At 41.8% G+C, this 14,342-nt stretch overlaps 1 protein-coding gene across 1 annotated transcript in view; it reads right to left on the reverse strand.

The window, feature by feature from the left end:
* Positions 1-9,088, reverse strand: part of LOC106571938 (bromodomain adjacent to zinc finger domain protein 2A) — a 37,927-nt gene extending 28,839 nt beyond the window's left edge. Inside the window, 3 exon segments of the mRNA XM_045695948.1 lie at positions 6,805-7,698; positions 8,002-8,131; positions 8,982-9,088. Of these exon segments, the coding sequence (XP_045551904.1) occupies positions 6,805-7,698; positions 8,002-8,131; positions 8,982-8,984 (1,027 nt within the window). The 5' untranslated portion in view covers positions 8,985-9,088.
* Positions 9,089-14,342: the final 5,254 nt, after the last annotated feature.

The raw sequence follows: 14,342 nt of genomic DNA on the forward strand, positions 1-14,342 counted from the left end.
ATTACAAGCAGGCTTTCATGTGCCTTTTACAGAGGAGTGGCTTCCATTTGGCCACTACCATAAAGGCCTGATTGGAGTGATGCAGAGATGGTTGTCCTTCTCCAAGGTTTTCCCATCTCCACAGAGGAACTCTGGAGCTCTGTCAGAATGAGCATCAGGTTCTTGGTCACCTCCCTGACCAAGGCCGTTATCCCCCGATTGCTCAGATTGGCAGGGAAGCCAGCTCTAGGAAGACTCTTGGTGGTTCCAAACTAGGTCCATTTAAGAATGATGGAGGCCAATGTGTTCTTGGGGACCTTCACTGCTGCAGAAATGGTTTGGTCCCCTCTCCAGATCTATGCCTAACACAATCCTGTCTCGGAGCTCTACTGACAATTCCTTCGACCTCATGGCGTGTTTTTTGCTCTGACATGCACTGTCAACTGTGGGACCTTATACAGACAGGATTGACAGTAGATTGGCAAGATGGCGCCGACAGAGAGGGCTGCCTCACCTCTAGTCCTTAAGGGAAAAAATAAAACTGTTTCCAAAGTGTTAATACATACAGTCAGGAAGAACTATTGGATATCAGAGCGACGTCAACTTACCAGCACCACGACCAGGAATACGACTTTCCCGAAGCGGATCTTTTGTCCAAATTTGAACTGATTCCAGAGGCTGACCCAAAACAACGTCGCCACAGAAGAGGAAGACGGAGCGGCCTTCTGGTCAGACTTCGGCGGCGCGCACACCACCCACCGCTTCCAAGTATATTACTCACTAATGTCCAGTCTCTAGATTACAAGGTTGACGAAATTAGGACAGGGGTTGCTTTCCAGAGCAACATCAGGGATTGTAACATACTCTGTTTCACAGAAACATGGCTCTCGGGATATGCTGTCGGAGTCTATACAGTCACCCGGATTTTTTTGTGTCACGCCAACAGAAATAAACATGTCTCTGGGAAGAAGAAGGGCGGGGGTGTATGTTTCATGATTAATTAACGACTCATGGTGTAATTGTAACAGCATACAAGAACTCAAGTCCCTTGGTTCACCTGACCTAGAATTCCTCACAATCAAATGCCGACTGCATTATCTCCCAAGAGAATTCTCATCGGTTATTGTCAATAGCGCCTCTTCACCCTCAGGAAGCTGAAGAAATTTGGCTTGTCACCCAAAACCCTCAAACTTTTACAGATGCACAATTGCGAGCCTCCTGTCGGGCTGTATCGCCTCCTGGTACGGCAAATGCACCGCTCACAACCGCAGGGCTCTCCAGAGGGTGGTGCGGTCTGCACAACGCATCACCGGGGACAAACTACCTGCACTCCAGTACACCTACGGCCCCTGATGTCACAGCAAGGCCAAAAAGATCATCAAGGACAACATCCACCCGAGCCACTGCTTGTTCACCCCGCTACCATCCAGAACGCAAGGTCAGTACAGGTGCATCAAAGCTTGGACCAAGAGATAGAAAAATATCTTCTATCTCAAGGCCATCAGACTGTTAAACAGCCATCACTAACACAGAGAGGCTGCTGCCCACAAACTTCAGATCCTTGGCCACTTGAATAAATGGATCACTAGTCACTTTAAATAATGCCACTTTAATGTTTACTTATCTTACATTAGTCATATGTACATAGTGTATTTTATACCATCTATTGCACCTTGCTTATGCCACTCATCCATATACTTATATGTTCATATTCTCATTCACCCCTTTAGATATGTGTGTATTAGGTAGTTGTGGTGGAATTGTTAGATTACTTATTTGATATTGCTGCACAGTCGGAACTAGAAGCACAAGCATTTCGCTACACTCGCAATAACATCTACTAACCATGTGTATGTGACCGATAAAATTTGATTTGATTTTGTGTGCCTTTACAAATCATGTCCAATCAATTTAATTTACCACAGGTGGACTCCAATCAAGTTGTAGAAACATATCAAGGATGATCAATGGAAACAGGATGCACCCGAGTTCAATTTTGAGACTCATAGCAAACGGTCTGAATACTTATGTAAATAAGGTATTTCTGTTAGCAACAATTACTTGTTTTCGCTTTGTCATTATGGGGTATTGTGTGTAGATTGATGGGGGTATTTTATCCATTTTAGAAAAAGTAACTAAAGTTACTTTGAAAAAGTATTTTACTACATCCAAACTGCTGTGAAAAATAGTCATATTTAAATCTAAAATGTCACAAAAAGAACAAATCACCATGGCAGTCATATGTTAAGAATGTGTAATTTCTCCTATTAAACACAAAAACAATAACTAGGCAAGTCTGATGCCAAAAAAATGAGGTTATTAAAATTGTTTACTTCACACATGTTTTCTTTTTGAGAAAAAAAAAGTAGTGTAGATTAAATAGTTAGCTATACGGCAAATGAATTTAGTTCAACTGCCACCAAGCTAAATGGGTGCTACACGTTAGTTGTGGAGAAGTACGCAGTCCAGGCTACAGAGAGGCTGAGCTGAGAATAACATCAGGACTAGAATGCCAACTCCATCACTACCTGGCATCACAGGCTACAGAGAGGCTGAGCTGAGAATGACATCAGGACTAGAATGCCAACTCCATCACTACCTGGCATCACAGGCTACAGAGAGGCTGAGCTGAGGACGACATCAGGACTAGAATGCCAACTCCATCACTACCTTGCATCACAGGCTACAGAGAGGCTGAGGATAACGTCAGAGTCAGCATGCCAACTGCATCACCATCATCTGGCGTCCCCATCAAACGACCATCTAACTCAGTTTAGGAGCCTGAGATCGCTGATCTACGTAAGGAATCCAGCTTTATGGCTATGATGATGTCATCCTGCCGTTTGTTTTGTTAAGTTTACAGTATATAATGTATACAGTGCGTTCGTAAAATATTCAGACCCCTTGACTTTTTCCACATTGTTACGTTACAGCCTTGTTCTAAAACTGATTAAATAAAAATGTTCATCCTCATCGATCTACACACAATACCCCATAATGACAAAGCAAAAACATGTTATTGTGTGTAGATCGATGAGGATTAACATTTTTATTTAATCAGTTTTAGAACAAGGCTGTAACGTAAACAAATTTCGGAAAAAGTCAAGGGGTCTGAATACTTTACGAATGCACTGTATATGTAACCCAACTATGCCTAGTAGGCTAGGTCTACTGTGTAGACTAGGTCTACTGTGTAGGCTAGGTCTACTGTGTAGGCTAGGTCTACTGTGTAGGCTAGGTCTACTGTGTAGGCTAGGTCTACTGTGTAGGCTAGGTCGAAGGTTTTCGACTCTGTCAATCACCACATTCTTATCGGCAGACTCAACAGCCTTGGTTTCTCAAACGACTGCCTCGCCTAGTTCACCAACTACTTCACAGATAGAGTTCAGTGTGTCAAATCGGAGGGCCTGTTGTCCGGACCTCTGGCAGTCTATAGGGGTGCCACAGGGTTCAGTTCTCGGGCCAACTCTTTTCTCTGTATACATCAATGATGTCGCTCTTGCTGCTGGTGATTCTCTGATCCACCTCCACGCAGACAATACCATTCTGTATACTTCTGGCCCTTCGTTGGACACTTAACTAAACTCCAGACGAGCTTCAACGCCATACAACTTTCCTTCCGTGGCCTCCAACTGCTCTTAAATGCAAGTAAAACTAAATGCATGCTCTTCAACCGATCGCTACTAGCACTTGCCCGCCCGTCCAGCATCACTACTCAGGACGGTTCTGACTTCCAGACTCACATTAAGCATCTCCAATCCAAAATTAAATCTAGAATCGGCTTCCTATTTCGCAACAAAGCATCCTTCACTCATGCTGCCAAACATATTAGAGGTCGACTGATTATGATTTTTCAACGCCGATACCGATTATTGGAGGATCCAAAGAAAAACGATACCAATTATTGGAGGATCAACAAAATCCGGTGCCGATTAAATATTTGTAATAATGACAATTACAACAATACTGAATGAACACTTATTTTAACTTAATATAATACATCAATAAAATCAATTTAGTCTCAAATAAATAATGAAACATGTTCAATTTGGTTTAAATAATGCAAACACAAAGTGTAACAGAAAGTAAAAGTGCAATATGTTCCATGTAAAAAAGCTAACATTTAAGTTCCTTTTAACACAGAGTCTTCAATATTCCTAGTTTTAGGTTGTGGTTATTATATGAATTTATAGGACTATTTCTCTATACCATTTGTATTTCATATACCTTTGACTATTGAATGTTCTTATAGTATTGCCAGCCTAATCTCGGGAGTTGATAGGCTTGAAGTCATAAACAGCACTATGCTTCAAGCATTGCGAAGAGCTGCTGGCAAATGCAGGAAAGTGCTGTTTGAATGAATGCTTACGAGCTTGCTGCTGCCTACCACCGCTCAGTCAGACTGCTCTATCAAATATCAAATCATAGACTTAAGTATAATATAATAAACACACAGAAATACGAGCCTCTGGTCATTAATATGGTCAAATCCGGAAACTATCATTTCGAACACAAAACATTTGTTCTTTCAGTGAAATACGGAACCGTTCCGTATTTTATCAAACGGGTGGCAACCCTAAGTCTAAATATTGCTGTTACATTGCACAATCTTCAATGTTATGTCATAATTATGTAAAATTCTGGCAAATTAATTACGGTCTTTGCTAGGAAGAAAAGGTCTTCACACAGTTCGCAACGAGCCAGGCGGCCCAAACTGCTGCATATACCCTGACTCTGCTTACACTGAACGCAAGCGAATTGACACAATTTCCCTAGTTAATATTGCCTGCTAACATGAATTTCGTTTAACTAAATATGCAAGTTTAAAAAAATATACTTGTGTATTGATTTTAAGAAAGGCATTGATGTTTATGGTTAGGTACATTGGTGCAACGACAGTGCTTTTTTCACAAATGCGCTTTTGTTAAATCATCACCTGTTTGGCGAAGTAGGCCGTGTAGGCATCCAAAAATGCCGATTAGCGATTGTTATGAAAACTTGAAATCGGGCCTAATTAAAATCGGCATGGCCGACCTCTAAAACATACGCTTGTAAAACTGACTATCCTACCGATCCTTGACTTTGGAGATGTCATTTACAAAATAGCCTCCAACACTACTCAGCAAATTGGATGCAGTCTATCCCAGTGCCATCCGTTTTGTCACCAAAGCCCCATATACTACCCACCACTGCGACCTGTATGCTCTCGTTGGCTGGCCCTCGCTTCATATTCGTCGCCAAACCCACTGGCCAAACCCACCCACTGGTCACCTTTAAATCTTTGCTAGGTAAAGCCCCACCTTATCTCAGCTCACTGGTCACCATAGCAGCACCCACCCGTAGCACGCGCTCCAGCAGGTATATTTCACTGGTCACCCCCAAAGCCAATTCCTCCTTTGGCCACCTTTCCCTCCAGTTCTCTGCTGCCAATGACTGGAACGAATTGCAAAAATCACTGAAGCTGGAGACTCATATCTCCCTCACTAACTTTAAGAACCACCTGTCAGAGTAGCTCACAGATCACTGCACATAGCTCATCTGTAAATAGCCCATCCAACTACCTCATCTCCATACCGTTTTCTTTTCTTCTCCTTTGCACCCCAGTATCTCTACTTGCACATTCATCTTCTGCACATCTATCACTCCAGCGTTTAATTGCTAAATTGTAATTATTTCGCCACTATGGCCATTTTATTGCCTTACCTCCCTTACCTTACCTAATTTGCACACACTGCATATAGACTTTTTATATTGTGTTATTGACTGTATGTTTGTTTATTCCATGTGTAACTCTGGGTTGTTGTTTGTGTCGCTCTTCTTTGCTTTATCTTGGCCAGGTCACAGTTGTAAATGAGAACTTGTTCTCAACTAGCCTACCTGGTTAAATAATGGTGAAATAAAAAAATAAAATACTGTGTAGGCTAGATCTAGTGCGTAGCCTGTTTGTAAAAGAATGTTTAGCATTTATTTAAGAGGACCAAAATGGAAATACGTTTAACTTTGTGTAATCCCCAATAATTTTACATTATTTTAATTTAACCTTTATTTAACTAGGCAAGTCAGTTAAGATCAAATTCTTATTTACAATGACGGCCTACCCCCGGGAAACCCCCCCCCCTAACCCGGACGACGCTGGGCCCCCCTATGGGGCTCCCGATCACGGCCGGTTGTGACACAGCCTGGGAACGAACCAGGGTATGTAGTGACGCCTCTAGCACTGCAATGCAGTGCCTTAGACCGCTGTGCCACTCACGAGGCCAATGTATTGTGTAATTGTGTTTTAAAAATTGTCAAATAAATAGAACACTTTTCCCATGTGTTTTTTCCTTCACAGACCATGAAATGATGAATGCTTCCTAAATATTTCGATGCATTATTAACTTTGTGTATGGTTTCCTAGAAACAAGGAGCGGCTCAACTTACCCCACTCTCCCCTAAATGAAAAGAAGCCTAGTTAACTTATGAAGTGGAAAAAGTAGACGCTTTGAGAATACACTGAAATATATGTTTTCATATCGGCAAAGGTTTTCAGTTCTGTCATGGAAACAGTGTTTTTATTAAATCTGCTTAGCGAATTAAATTACTGACAGCTGAGACACTGATTAGGCCTAATTGAATGTAATTGAGTCATCGTTTGGAAAGAAAAATCGCTTTGAAATAGGTATTTCGAACTGCAGTGATATATGGTGCCGTTTCCACAGACACTGGCTCTAGTGACCATATGAAAAGGAAACAGGGGAACAGATACTTACTTCTTCAGTGCCATAAAAAAAAAGACTAGGTTACTCTGAAAACTTGCCACCTGTGTAAATATTTAAATCTTACCTTGCATGATAGCAGGCATCCCCACAGAACCTCCATGGGGACTCCTCTCCCTGGTCTGGCTCTGGGGCGATCCACTATCCGCCATTGTCGAGGGTGACATCATTGGGACAGAGGACACCCCCAGGGGGAGGGGGCTGCCAGTGCCTCCCCGACCAATGTGGTGGTGCTGTGGGCTGCCCCGTGGAGGGGTGAAATTTTGGGAGGTTGGGGGCATCATCTGAGCCTGGGACTGAGATTGGGACGGGGGCTGGGGTTGTGGAGCGGGAAGAGGTGGGTGCTGGGGCTGGTAGTAGGGAATCCCATTGGGTACCATGCTGTAGTGCTGAGGTTGCTGCTGGTGTTGCTGCTGGTGGTGTGGGTGGTGGTGCGGGTGGAGGTGCTGCTGTGTCTGTTGGTGAGGGGATGACTGTGGAGGCTGCTGCTGGTGATGCTGTGAGGGCGCAATCCCAGGGTGCACCTGACTCTGGTAGGACCCGTACACACCTTGTGAGTTATACCCCATTGCCATGGCTGCGCTGCTCTGCTGTTGCCCCGGGTTACCCCTGTTCCAGTACTGGCCCCCTGTAAGAGTCACGTTTGGTGGGGCCGCCACAGGTGGCTGACGGGACCCAGGCATGCCCCCGTTCAGTTGGTACTGTCCATGACCCTGGAAGTGGTGCTGGCTCTCTTGCTGCATCCCCCCAGGTGGAGGCTGCTTCTGGTGCATGCCGTGCCCAGGAGACGAGCCCATGGCTGGGCTGTACTGTGGCTGTCCTCCCCACAGGTAGTCGTAGCCCATGCTACTCTGGTGCTGGTTGCTCATGTGGGGGTATGAGGCTGTTGGAAGGTGGGAGCCAGGCACACTAGGCCCAATTACAGTAGTGACGCCATTCACATTCATTTCGCCATTCATATCTGCAAAGGTGGTCAGGGATGAGTCAGATTACTAATTGTTCAGTGTGTTCAATTCACACAGCATCCACAGGTCATGCATCCTGCAATCATAAAATGTCCAGCGAACATCAATTTGTTGTGGTATGATCATGATATTGATTGTTTATGCACCGAACACCTGGTCTAGAGTTACAATATTTTGCTCATTAGAAGGGGCCAAGAGACTAGGGCAGAGAGAGATTAAATATAAATCAGTTATTGATATAGAAAATAGTGAGGCAGAGAGTAACCACAGCAAATGTGGTTAGAGGGGGCTGTACTCACTCTTCCCCTGTGGAGGGAAACTCATGGAGGATCTGTTAGAATAGAGAGAATCCCCTGAGGAGAGTTTCAGTCCTGAGTTAGCAGACACAGAGGAGTGGCTGCCATAGTTGAAATGGTTGTTCGACTCCATCTGAAAAAAAACAGGGAGCACAGACCACAAATCATGAAGAGAAACAAAGAAACCAGAAAAAATATTTTACCTGCATATCAAGTAAAATAAAATAAAAAATCACACCAAACTTCCATGCAGCTGTCTCATAATAGGCTATTTTTACAAGCAGAATACACATGCAATGGATGGTTTTCATAAATAAAATGTGTGTAGTATAAAATAAATAGAAAATAGTATGTGTTATTTTAAAAACAATGTAGCTAGCTAGATCCATACACTAACATTACTTGGTTAGAACTGCAGGCGTCGGCAAGCCTGAGATGGACTATTATGAATGATGACACGGTGTGGAATTAATGATCAAACATTGCCCTCCCATAGCTCCCTAAAAATGTCGCAGTTAGAGCAGCGAAGGGGATGCCCTGGCCAACAAAATAATGGACAATGAACGCCACGGAATGATCCACGGTAGCTAAAGCACAACGGACCCGTTTTGATAACGGGAAAACAATATTTTGGTCTGAGAAATATGTTTTCAAGATAACTACAAGTTGACAAAAAAAGGTATATCGTAGTTTACAACAAGTACATATTGTATGGAACGTCAAACCATTCGTAAACCCAATGTTTAACTGCGTTTTTCAACATCCATCCCACGATAAACAGTAATATTAGCACGAAGAGCTAACTAACACTAGTAGCTAGCTGAAAACATTGGCGTTCTATACTACCGTAGCTCGCTGCAACCTACATGTTTGGGCCGTATCACAAATATATGGTAATGCAATAACCAAAACAGCAGTTAGTAATTTATTAGTTACTTTCGAAAGACATAAAATGTTATTCGATTGTACATAATTCTGCTTACCATCTCACACTGGCTAAGGCTAACTACCACACGTGACCATGCGCTCGCGGATATCACCCCCTGGATGGACCTGGATTTCTCTCCTCCACAGATCAACTAGCTACCTAGATTATCTGTGTAGCTAGCTAAGTGTTCATCGACATAAATCGAAATGTAGCCCCCTGATAAAAAGCCGACATTTTTGTTTCTCACTATGGCTATGTTTAATAAAAAATAATGATTGTTGTACATTTAGTTCATGATAACATGGCTACTAACGTTAGCTTTTTAACGTGTCCAGTTGAAGTTGACTAATGTAATGTTCGCTTGTTAGCTAGCTAGGTCAATATAGCTAAACCATCTAGCTACAGTAGCTAACGTTATCCAGTTGCTTATCAAACGGTCAATAACGAAAACAAAAAGGGCTTCGTAGGGCTTGTAATGTTAGTGAAATTCAATAACAGAATTGCTCGAGCAGTTGCATTAAGCATGTTTCGTTTTGGTATTGTCGATATATTGACTAACTAACGTTTGTTAATTTGTGTACAACAGTATCTACATATTTTCAAATGGACTTTCATTCAAAACTCGCTAGTAGATAAGTGGCTAAAGCTAATTAAATAACGTCATTTCCAACTAGCGAGATAGGCCTATCTGGTTAGCAACACCGGGCGCAGTTAACATTGATTCCATGTCTTTCTCTGCAACAAAAACAATCCTCCAAGGATGTCGTGAGGTGAGATATAGCTAGCTAGTTACATTTAATACAATCGGGTTTACATGATAGAATTTGCTGGTTGTTTCAACATTCGACACATCGAGACCCTTATTAGATAGCGCTTATTTACAATAATCAGCAACTGAAGTTACACCGTAGTGTAAAACTAGGTCGCTAATAACAGTCACAGCGGGTAGTTAGCTACATTAGCTAATACAACTTAAGGAGAATCGAAACAGTGGGTCGTCTTAAGAGTCTCATTCTTGTTTACGTTACTGAACATTTTGGATGCTCTTTTGTTAGCAAGGTAATACACTCGTTGTTTTTGCCGTAACGTTAACGTTAGTTGCCTTAAATTGTGGGACAGTATCATCCTCACACACAAAAGTTTTCGCCATAAAATGTAATTAAAACTGTCTAACCTTGTAATCCTTGGATTTCAAAGGCACCGATGCCTTTGATCCTCCGATTGAACAAATATAGTTGAAGACGGTACAGGCGATGTAAATAATAAACAGGTTTTCGCTAACCTTTGGGTTTCAAATTAGGAAACATGGCTGGTGTTTGAGCGCAGCCATGATTACAGAAGAGAAAGAAATCGAGCCGCAAGAGGAAGTGAATGGGTACACACTACGTGTAGCCTGGTGAGCTCTGGGTCCTACCGCCGAACCATCATAACATTACACTCATCTGATGTATTTAGGCTACACACAAATATGAAGGTATGGATGTATACAGTGTAATTAAAAGTACGTATGAATTTGAGTACAAACACAAATGAGTATGGGAAACCGAGTTAGATAAGTATATTTGGTCTAATACTAGACATAACCTACTGGTACTGAAAATATGAGGTGAGTTATCACAATGTTATTTCAGATTACAAATGTATTTGGCCTGTCATCTCACACATCTCCCCACATTTCTGTCATCAGTGACCATATTGAGCATTTTCCAAGCTAAAAGTGGTGTAAATGAAATGTTCAGCTACATGCAAAACAAATTTCAGCAGCACTCAAACCATCTACATTTTCAATTTTTGTCTGGAGAAACATGTTACTCCGACAACTGGATTGAAGCTTCCTTTGCATGAATTTAAGGGGTGGACCGCTGTGACATCTTCATTTTACCATCATTCAGATCCATGTGGATTTTATGTTTTTTATGTCTAGTGCTCACCTGCTTCAAAACAAATTGCCCTCTGGGAGAAATAAAGTTGAAACTTGAATGTCTCGAGTATAGACATCACGATAAAAGTTTGTGCCATTTTTTATAAAGATAGCCCACTACAAAGTAGGGATATGGTCTCTCACACCATATGGTTCTTGTGTTGAAGGCCTGCAAATTCAGTGTAGTGCATATGTGTGCTGCTCTGCTACTTTTAATATACTTATACAGTGCCACAATTTTATCCTATTCATTTCCTGTTACATTGTTAAACGTCTAACATTTCATGGTAAACGATTCTGTTAATGGATTACTAAGGGATTTTGGCAATGAAGACTATTATCTACTTCACCAGGAACAGATGAACTCATGAATAACATTTTTTATGTATCTTCGTGCAGTTTGAAGGAAGTTGCTAACTAGCATTAGCGCAATGACTGGAGGTCTATGGTATCAGCTAGCATGCTAGTAGATGCCATAGACTTCAGTGGTTGCGTTAACGCTAGTTAGCATTGGCTCACGAAAGTACCTCTAACTTCCTTCATACTGGATGCAGAGACATAATGGTATCCATGAGTTCATCTGACTATTGGGAAGATACAGGGCTTAATTGCCAAAACCCCGAAAGTAAATCCCTTTTAATTAAATGAATGTTTTAATTTTGCAATATTGTGGTATAGGCTACTACATCTCCTATAATGAATTAGGCAAATTTCCAGAATGAGAACATAGATTATATTAAAGGAATAGAACAACCTACATTCTAGGCTTTCATGAATTTATTTTAGTGCGATAAAATTCATGGTAACATAACTGCATGCAGGTGTTTCTATTCATTTCATATGACATTTGTTGAACCCTGCACCTGTCTAATTCTTGGAAGTGCGTTCTACAGTGGCCTACTTTTGAACAGACACACACACTTTATCATTGTGCTAAACATCATTGAACTTTATAAAGAATATCCAATCCTGCAGCAAAAACCTGCTCTTTAGGACACAGGTTACACCACATAATATACAGTGCATTTGGAAAGTATTCAGACCACTTGACATTTTCCACATTTTGTTACGTTACAGCCTTATTCTAAAATTGATTAAATAAAAAAATGATCATCAATCTACACACAATACCACATAATGTCAAAGCAAAAACAGGTTTTTAGATTTTTTTTGCAAATGTATAAAAATAAAACAGAAATACCTAAGTATTCAGACCCTTTGCTGTGAGACTCAAAATTGAGCTCAGGTGTATCCTGTTTCCATTGATCATCCTTGATGTTTCTATGACTTGATTGGAGTCTGTCTGTGGTAAAATCAATTGATTGGACATGATTTGGAAAGGCACACACCTGTCTATATAAGGTCCCACAGCTGACAGTGCATTTCAGAGCAAACACCAAGCCATGAGGTAGAAGGAATTGTTCTTATAGCTCCGTGACAGGATTGTGTCGAGGCACAGATCTGGGGAAGGGTACCAAAACATTTCTGCAGCATTGAACATCCTCAAGAACACATTGGCCTCCATCATTCTTAAATAGAAGAAGTTTGGAACCACCAAGACTCTTCCTAGAGCTAGCTACCTGTCCAAACTGTGCAATCGGGGAAGAAGGGCCTTGGTCAGGGAGGTCACAAAGAACCCAATGGTCACTCTGACAGAGCTCCAGAGTTCCTCTATGGAGATGGGAGAACCTTCCAGAAGGACAACCATCTCTGCAGCACTCCACCAATCAGGCCTTTATGGTAGTGTGGCCAGACGGAAGCCACTCCTCAGTAGAGGCACATGACAGCCTGCTTGTAATTTGCAAAAAGGCACCTAAAGGACTCTCAGACCATGTGAAACAAGATTCCCTGGTCGGATGAAACAAAGATATTGAACTCCTTGGCCTGAATGCCACGCGTCACGTCTGGAGGAAACCTGGCACATCCCTACGGTGAAGCATGGTGGTGGTGGCAGCAGCATGCTGTGGGGATGTTTTCCAGTGGCAGGGACTGGGAGATTAATCAGGATCGAGGAAAAGATGAACGGTGCAAAGTACAGAGATCCTTGATGAAAACCTGCTCCAGAGCGCTCAGGACCTCAGACTGGGGGCGAAGGTTCACCTTCCAACAGGACAATGACCCTAAGCACACAAGACAACACAGTAGTGGCTTCGGGACAAGTCTCTGAATGTCCTTGAGTCGCCCAGCCAGAGCCCGGACTTGAACCCGATCGAACATCTCTGTAGACACCTGAAAATAGCTGTGCAGCGACGCTCCTCATCCAACCTGACAGAGCTTGAGAGGATCTGCAGAGAAGAATAGGGAGAAACTCCCCAAATACAGGTGTCCCAAGCTTGTAGTGTCATACCCAAGAAGACTCAAGACTGTTATCGCTGCCAAATGTGATTCAACCAAGTACTGAGTAAAGGGTCTGAAAACTTATGAAAATGTGATATTTAGTTTTTAATACATTTGCAAAAAATGTTAAAAAACTTTTTTGATTTTGTCATTATGGGGTATTGTGTGTAGATTGAGGGATACAAAAATAATCCGTTTTAGAACTAGGCTGTAACATAACAATGTGAAAAAAGTCAAGGGGTCTAAATATTTTCCAAATGCACCGTATTTAATCTTCTTCAGTTTTGCCAGAGTTTCATTTCACAACAAAATGGGCACATTCAAGAAAAGCATAATAAAACAAATACCATAATATTGTTTACGCAAAATAAAAAGATTGTACTCAAGAATATGATTTTGAATCGATAACTATTGCTGTCTATTGCCATTTCACATTATCCCCTTTATTGTTGAACCCTTTTCAACGCACTACTTCCTCTCGTCTCACACTTCCTAATCGTCTTCCACAGCTTTCATGGCATCACTATTTAATTACTCTCATTCAATACCGAAAACAAAAAGCGGCTCTAGGACCTGACGGGATATCTCCCTCGGAATCATTAGAGCGCAAAGGGTGTCTGGTTAGAATTGAGATGGGAGGTTGTCGTTTAAAGATGCACTATGCAGAAATCAATCCGCCATTTCCTGGTTGCTAAAATTCTAATAGTTCGCCTAATTTCCGTTAATGTGACAAAACAAGGAAGTATAGTGTAGAGAATCATTATACCATCTAAACCGCAGTGAAATATATTTTCCATAACCAAAAAAGTTGAGTATTTTCAGCAGGTGTAGAAAACCGAAAGTAAAATAAGCTAAAACGAAACTTAAGCAAGTGAAGCATAAAAATAGCTCACATTGAACACATCAACCGCTTCATAGGGTGTTTGTATATTCACTCTGGAGTACAAGAGTGCTCTGGGCGTTCGTAAATTCAGAGTGCTGTCAGATTGTCCATTCGTAAATTCAGAGTGTTTCGGTCCCAGAGCTTTCAGATCACACTCTCTTTTGTCTGAGGAGTAGGGTTGTAGGTTTGATCCGAGCATTCTGACCTCACAACAGCAGTCGAGCACCCAAACTAAGTTGCAAAACACATCTACATTTAAATGATACAAATGAGAG

This window comes from Salmo salar, chromosome ssa15 (assembly GCF_905237065.1).
Source record: "Salmo salar chromosome ssa15, Ssal_v3.1, whole genome shotgun sequence".
In the NCBI taxonomy this organism is placed as follows: domain Eukaryota; kingdom Metazoa; phylum Chordata; class Actinopteri; order Salmoniformes; family Salmonidae; genus Salmo; species Salmo salar.